Raw genomic sequence first — 7786 nt, forward strand, 5'->3', positions numbered from 1 at the left:
AGTTGCAACCAAAGCTTGGAGAAGTGAATAAAAGTTACCTATTTATAGGCAGAACAATAGAATGGCACTTGGGAGGAAAAATAATAGAGCAATGGGTCAATTAATGCGGAAGCTTACTACTTATCCAAAAATATATATATATATATATATATATATGTTTGTTATAATATTTGACATTTTGGGTTGGAATGTAATGACATATTACAGTAATCTATGATTGTACCAGAGCAACTTCTTTTATTACTGTTCAATCTACAAGGACTTTTTCTTAGCAAGTTGGGCTGATTGATGACCAAATTATAGGCTGAGCAATCTGTGCAGCTGGGTATAATATGGTTGCTAAGAAAATGCAGTTCATTATCCAGCTTGCAGTTGGATGATAAAAGAAACCCTTTTCCTCCATCTTTCATCCTCTGCCCCCAAGTCTGAACCGCACCATAAGAAGGAAGTGTAATTACTAATTAGTGGCAGTCATTTCAGAGTCGATGAAATGCCAAGGTTTTTAGTTGAAACGTGTGGCTAGTACATCACTGCTATGCATCAGTTTAGTGGCATGTCCGACCAAAAAGAGTAACTATAGTGACAGCATAGCGGCACTCAACTAAACATTAACATTTTGAGACATCAGTTAAAGAAATTTTCTTGTGCTGGTCGGTCCTCAATGAAGTTTGTTCTTATGAAATTCTAAAACCAACTTGCCAGGTAGAATGTCATCATCTTTGGTTAACGTTAGAGATTTTGAAGTTTGAAGTCATTGCTCAAATTTATATGGCACAGCAATTTTGTCAAAAATTTACCTCCTATAATCAAGATTAATTACATTTAAAGTTTTGAACTTGAAAAGGGTAAATTGTGTCTGTCTTATTCTCGCATTACAACTTCGTTCTGGTAGTATGATGAGGTTAAAACTTTTCGAGAAAGAGGTAATTGTTGTTCAATTGCAATTATTGCCACCAAATACTAGAAACGGTAGCTACCTCCTAAGGGGGGAATTACTTATCTGGCAAGGACAAGTTATCTGCCCAATTATTCAAAGAATCAAAAGTGACCCCATAGTCGTGTGATTGTCAATTGTCAAGTACTCTTTGCTATTGTTATTAGTTATATTCAGTTCATCCCGTCAACTTTTGAAGTGCACAGAACCGACTATGGAACCTGCAGCACCATCCATGTATAATGTTTTCTGAGAAGAACAACTTTTTAAGGGAAACGATTTACAGACCTGATAGATACAACCAATGAATTTGGACAGAGGAGATAGGGAGGGTAATTAAGTTTCAAGAACTCATGCAGAAACCTTTTATACTGGCATTAGAGCAAAATGTATGTAACAGGGAGGGTACATGCCCACTATAGCCCTTTTAATCAAGCACTAAAGCCACGTTTTGCAGGATCCCACTGCCCCAGGTCATGGCCAGTACATGCTGCTTCACAAGCCTCCTCCAAAGCAGCTCGGCTGACTCCGCGGTTGCAAATGTTTGCAAATGCTCGCATGTGTTTCATGCCATACTGTGTTAATGAGCCACAATGTGTCTCAAAGATGCGAACCTGGCGACCAGAGTGCAAACTTCAATACCAGAATGGACATTTGGGTTTTAATTGACTTAATCAAGCGAAACTATGGTCTAGTACTAACCGATGACTTTAGACAATCCCAGTCATCAACAATGGGAAGACCACGTCGCCTAACGTGATTAAGAACTGCAGAACCCTTCTCCGGACCAAACAGGAAAGCTCCGATAATGTCCATGCTTCCGTCCAAATGATTTCTGTGAAGCATTGTGTTGGTAATTTGCTTAAGCAGCTCCCCTTTTTCTGCAGAACCATCTTCCATTTTCTTGTACTGTCAAGAAAGGCAGTTTTCTACGTCAGCTAGGAGAATAGTGTTTCGATCTTAAACGCCACAGGTCACGTTGTAAATGGGAAATCAAAACAAAAAAGACATTCTTTTGGAGGACGTGTCTGAATATGATTCAAATCAAAGCATGCTAAATTTTAGGAGTTTGACATAGGCAGCTTTCTCCTATTCGATTGTTATGCCATTTTAAGCTTTGTATCATTCTCTGGCAACTCGGAAAGAATTGAGTGCTAATTGTTATCAACTAACTCTTGCAATGGAAACAGAAGCAGATATAAGCTCACCTTATCCCACATGAAGACAAGATCTGCACTTCTCTGGTTAACCACACCCATACGAGGGTGAATGTCTATTGGGTTTGCAGGGTAATTCTCGGTGGCCGGATCAAAGCCCTGGTACAAGTAAAGCTTTTCAGCGTGAATGCTCTTGTTCCCATACTCCATCACATGAGAACCAGCATCATAGGTGTGGTGGTTGGAAGTCCTCTCCTTGACCTACAGAATTTACATTTTGAATGGATGGTGGAGCTCTAAAAGCAAATAATCAGACAACATTCAAAAAAATGAAAAACTTCTTACCTTCTTGTACTGCTGTACTATTGTCTCTCTCTTCAGGTTGTGAGATTCACTGCATTTGTTACCAAAAGAAAAGAAAAATAGGTAGAACCTAAACTCCAGCTTTGAATTGTCTATTAAGTGCAAAAGGACTACAAAAGTAACAATTTGTCAAATATAGGAGGAGATCCAGTTCTTGGTCCACTAAAGCAGAATCAGGAATTAAAGTCAAAAAACACAATCCAATGACTAAACTGGATCGGCAAAACCCAGGGTAAACGCAACATACCTGTCTTCCATCCAGGCAACGCTATAGAGATCCCCCAAGCATGGAAAATGTTCTGGGGGTGATGGGTCCATATCAGGACAGTATGTTGCATAGCTACTCTCCTCTGCATTGGATGCTGTTGTCACATAGATGTTCAGATTTTCAGGCATCAGACCTTCAAAAAAACTCCCACTTTCACACGCTTCAACGTATATAACCTACAGATACAGGGGAATGCTTGTAATACATTTCTAATCATGGTAGTCAAAGACATGAAATTAGGGAGATACGACGTGAAGTTCTACCATTTCTTTGTAAGTTCCTGATGCATGTTTCTTTTTCAATACCTCTACGAAGTCTTTGCCATAGAGGTAAGGATTTTGTGGCATCCCTGTCAGAAAGAGAGGAAGTTAATATCTTAAGTTAGTCTCACATTACATTGACTGATGAATTTAAAAAACTAAAATATCTCGTCAGTTCAGGGCTTGGAGGCTTAGAGGATTCATTAGTTGAGATATAATTCCATGTAAACATGCAAAACAACACAAAACCAAACGATGGGTTTCAAACTCACCAAGGATTCCAGGGCCTCCATGATCAGAATAATAAATAAATATTCTGTCATTACTTGAACTGTTGACAACCTTCCCATTTCCACCTTTCACAGCACTCTTATCTCCGAGGATCACAGCAAATAAATTCTCAGGACTCACCGCCTTACCAGTGTAATCCTGTCAAGACAAAGATGACGTGATTGACTACGAATGCTAATTTACATTTAGCTGAAAAATCATGCATGCCCCTTCCTAGTCCAAGTCTCCAGCGTCAACATCCAAGTCAACTTTTGCTAATCAAGCTCAAACCTAATTACCAGGCTTCTCCACATAATTTACAGAAGATGACAAGAAAAAATGAATGAGCAACCTTATAAAGGCTTAATGCAGAACCCTGATTGAAGTTTCACTTTTACTCTAAATATTATCCCTATGAATTAACTAGTACATTTGCATTGGCATGGACAATTGCTGAAGTAAGATCAGCAACACCATATAAAGCGAGAAGAAAGCAGCAGGAGTCTTGATGTTCCTAATTAAGTAGTACTACTTCAATCACACGAATTTGGCACAAGAATTATGTGCAAGCCAGGATCAATGAGCAACTCCATCATTCATTCACCAAAGCTTGAAATGTGGAAGGCAAAAGGTCCTTGCTTTTCATCTTCTTAAGAAGTGGAGCAACGATATAATTCCTTCTCACTAACACTCAATGCAAGTTTGTTACCTTTGACAGAGTAGCGCACTCATTAGTTTGTCAATTGCCACACTTCATCTGTTATGGAAACACACAAGACTAAGAGTTTAGTTCAATGTGAAAAAGACATCAATACACTAATTTGAACATCCAAATTTCGCAGATTGACATGGCCCACAACTACTTTTCTTTCCCTTCTCAATTATCTGGAGCGGTCTTCAAAGGCAAGAGGATGGCTTATGTTCAGAACAAAATGAACCAAAGAAGAATAAAACCATTTACTTTCTTCCTCTTCTTTTGCACAATTTGTAAACGACTTCGGCTTGGTAAAGTCTGCAATCAAGTCTTGACATGTACTCTCAAGTTCAGTTTCCTACCTCCTCCCTCGTGATCAGTTCACAGGTGAATGAGTTCTATATTGTCATTAAGGCAACTGTGATGCTATAACTAGTGAAAAGCAGAATACAACAATTAAAATCTCATCAATCCCATAGTTTGTAAAGTGGCCACAAGTATCCTGAGTTCTTGAAATAATAACAATATTCTTGCTGCTCCTAATGGATGTTGAAACATTTCACCTTTGATAAAATTAGTGTAACAGCCCTGGTGCTTTAATTCTTTTATGGGACAGTAAGGCAACAATGACAAATTGACAAGACCGCTGTCTGATCATAATTTACCTTTGGAACACCGGCGTAAACATCATCTCCATCCGGCCGATTGATTATGATGCCAGGCCTTGGATTCAACTTGTTATTGGCGATATCATCATACATAAACACCACAATATTCTCATCCTTCAATCCCCCTCTTTTCAGTATTTGGTATGCATGACAGATGTCCGACTGCATCAGATCAAAAACCATGCTCGAGTTAAAAGTTAGAAATTGACGAAATCTTTGGCTTATAGCCTAATCTTCAAAGGACATCATTAACCGTGATAATTATCAAAACTGTACAGATCATGCAATTACTATTTCTTTTTCTATTTCTCCAGAAAATGTGGGCCGGGATATGAACTTGACTCCTCAATCAATGTCGATCTTCAACTTCACCCAAGATATAAACCAACACAAACTTGACCGTGTACTATTTCCACATTGATTTACAATTGATACTACAAGTTAAAATTACCACTCCAGTAAATGTTCACTAAATAAAAAATCTTGGAGTAAGGTTCTTGGCATATTTTACCTGATGGCGGTAATTTGCGAACCCATTTGAGCCAGCAACAAGAATAGCCCACCTAATACCTTCATTTTCTTCGGCTTCAGGTTTATCAGGGTCATCCACCGGTGACCGGATTAAGGGGTCCCAAACCCGATGTCCAAATGGACCCCCTGTTGCTCTGCTTCTTATAGACATGCTAACAAAGGGCAGTGTAATTAGCTGAAGCAGCACCAACCACATGACACCAAAAGCAATCCTATGCACAGCCATGATGTTGAACCCGCCAACGAGCACTTTAGACACCGAAACAAGAAACTTATCAGCAAAAATGTTGGAGAGGAAAAGGGGCTAAAGACTTAAAGAAAAGGCTTGAGCACCTAGCTACTAAGGATTGAAGGATGAAGCAGTGGTGTTTCTACATTTTTCAATTGTTGGTTATTTATCGGCGGTGGTCACTGGGCTGGCTTGCCATGCAAAACTAGAGGGTGACACCTGGGAGAGGAAAGCAAAGCAGTGGGAGTGTTTGCATATACCATGTGGGAGGATTTTGTAAGCCATTTAATTTCAGTTGGCTGTGGCGGAATACTCAATACAGTAACCTGTGCAATATGTTGTCTGATTTGCAAAACTTTTTCGGTGGCATTTGCTTTTATATATATACTAGTGAGACGGCCTGCGCGATGCGCAGGAGGACTAATATTTCCCGTGTTAAGTTACTTAATTTTTAGCCGTAATATATTTCTTATACCGCAGAGAGTTATATAATTATTATAAGTCTGACTTGAATTATAAAATAATAGTGCGGTAAATTGGTTGGGTGAATATAGTGTTAATAGTTTGTGAAGTATGGAGGATATTTTGTAATATAATGGTTAATAAAGTACTATAATTGAGACAATGCAGTGTCGACATTTTTCTGTGGTATGATTTGTATAAATTATGTGGTCTATGTGAGGTAATTATAAAGATACCCGTCTATATTTATGTATATATCTATTACTCACTAAATTCCATAAATATTGGCCTATTTCCTTTTTTTTGCACAAATTAAAACATTTAATCAATATAATCACAACAATTATTTGTTTTTCATATTTTTGTAAAATGCCGCTCACTAATATTAGATCATTAATCCACATTAAGATCCATGTATTATACATTGTTTTTGAAATTCACAGTACTTTAATTTTTTTAATGTAAGAAACAATCTAATTAATGTTGCATGTTTGACTAAAAGAATAATAAAAAAATAGCATACAACATTGCTTTTCAATTTAGAGCAATTTTGAGCCATTAGGAAAAATGAATATGCCAAAAATTTTATAATAATTATATATATATACATTAAATATGGATATATATTTAACAATATAAAAGTGAGAGTTGCCCTATAAACATTATTTTTTTGTCGAGCGGTTATCCTGCAATTGTTATTAGATATCCAAGCTATTAGTAAATAACAAACTAATTTTTCTTTTTTATAGAATGAAAAGAATAAGAATAAAAACAAGGGCATTAAAAATTTGTAATAATTATATAGAGTAAATATGGATTTATAGACTAATATATCTTTATAATTGTATGTTTTAAAAAGTAGTAGGATTAGAAACCATTTTTAGTCCAAACCCTTAACACCTTAACTGATTTTGGTTATTTGTGATAATAATAATGTTGGACTTGTCTCTCTCTCTCTCTCTCTCTCTTTTTCTTTTTCTGTTGTTCAATTTTTAGGAATTGTGCAGTCAAAAGCTACTCCTGAACATGCTAAATAACCACTGCATTCAACAATTTTACAGAACACTATTTTATTTCATTTTTTTGCAATATATGCATTCATTTTTTTTTCAAACAATTTTATTTCATGTCACAGTAATAAAATTCATTTTTTAAAGTCACTAATGGCAATAATAATTTATTAATTATTTCCTCAATAATTGTGTCTTTACAGAACACTTAACAATTTTATTTCATGTTAAGCTATCAATAATTTATTAATTATTTCCTCAAAATTGTGCATTTATAGAATACTTCAAAAGCAAATAATTAACCACAAAATTAACTTTCTACTAAAAATACAAGACTAACTTTTAAATTTTGTTTAAAAAGTAAAAAATATCACTAAATTCAACATTCCAACTTAAAGAGCCTAAATAAAAAGGTATATAATAACATTAAATCACATAAATATATTGATTGTATAGTTAGATGTAAAGAATGTAGGCAACAAAGAATATAAAAGGCATCCGATATTTAGTAAAATAAAAGAATATAAATAAGCATGAATAAAAGTAAAAATGGGAAAAATTTAACAAGCATCATGATTAAGAGGAATGAAAGTGTGGGAATTCTCATCTCTGTAATAGGTTTCCAAATAACATGAACAAATCAAAAGTCCAAAACAGTAGATTACTCAAAGTCAAAATGGCAATTTTCCAACGAAGAAGAGGTGGGTTTCAAAGAAACATGTAGAAATAGAAACAAAAAGTGAGGCATCGATAAAAGTGAACAATGAGGCAACAAAAAATAGGGTCAGAAGACAACAAAATTACCAAACAATCAAGCAACTATAGCATGCAGCTTGAACGAAGGAAAAAAGGAATGGCATAACTGAAAAATAAGACAAACCTAAGGCTAAACTAATACTCAAGAATAGCTAAGATGGCCTGTCTCTGCGGATCACAATAG

At 35.9% G+C, this 7786-nt stretch overlaps 1 protein-coding gene across 2 annotated transcripts; it reads right to left on the reverse strand.

Moving 5' to 3' along the window:
• Positions 1-1270: 1270 nt before the first annotated feature.
• Positions 1271-5718, reverse strand: LOC140004128 (legumain-like). 2 transcript variants are annotated; one of them, XM_072061231.1, is made up of 10 exons: positions 5479-5636; positions 5126-5394; positions 4612-4776; positions 3255-3411; positions 2986-3071; positions 2702-2898; positions 2437-2485; positions 2143-2352; positions 1637-1843; positions 1271-1548 (listed from the first exon to the last, which is right to left on the reverse strand). In XM_072061231.1, the coding sequence occupies exons 2-10, from the start codon at positions 5369-5371 to the stop codon at positions 1366-1368; spliced, it is 1500 nt and encodes a 499-aa protein (XP_071917332.1). In that variant the 5' UTR covers positions 5372-5394; positions 5479-5636; the 3' UTR covers positions 1271-1365. The 2 variants fall into 2 exon arrangements, with proteins under 2 accessions (XP_071917332.1, XP_071917331.1); XM_072061230.1 differs by having other exon boundaries at positions 5126-5718.
• Positions 5719-7786: the final 2068 nt, after the last annotated feature.

Source organism: Coffea arabica, chromosome 8e, assembly GCF_036785885.1.
Source record: "Coffea arabica cultivar ET-39 chromosome 8e, Coffea Arabica ET-39 HiFi, whole genome shotgun sequence".
Lineage (NCBI taxonomy): Eukaryota > Viridiplantae > Streptophyta > Magnoliopsida > Gentianales > Rubiaceae > Coffea > Coffea arabica.

What these genes read in the sequence shown, in the direction of transcription:
- LOC140004128 (XM_072061230.1), bottom strand. Translation starts at nt 5,371, where the DNA reads ATGGCTGTGCATAGGATTGCTTTTGGTGTCATGTGGTTGGTGCTGCTT. An exon ending in TCGCAAATTACCGCCATCAG is followed by an intron (nt 4,777 to 5,125) that starts GTAAAATATGCC and finishes GATCTGATGCAG; the next exon opens with TCGGACATCTGTCATGCATA. An exon ending in TAGTACAGCAGTACAAGAAG is followed by an intron (nt 2,353 to 2,436) that starts GTAAGAAGTTTT and finishes TAAATTCTGTAG; the next exon opens with GTCAAGGAGAGGACTTCCAA.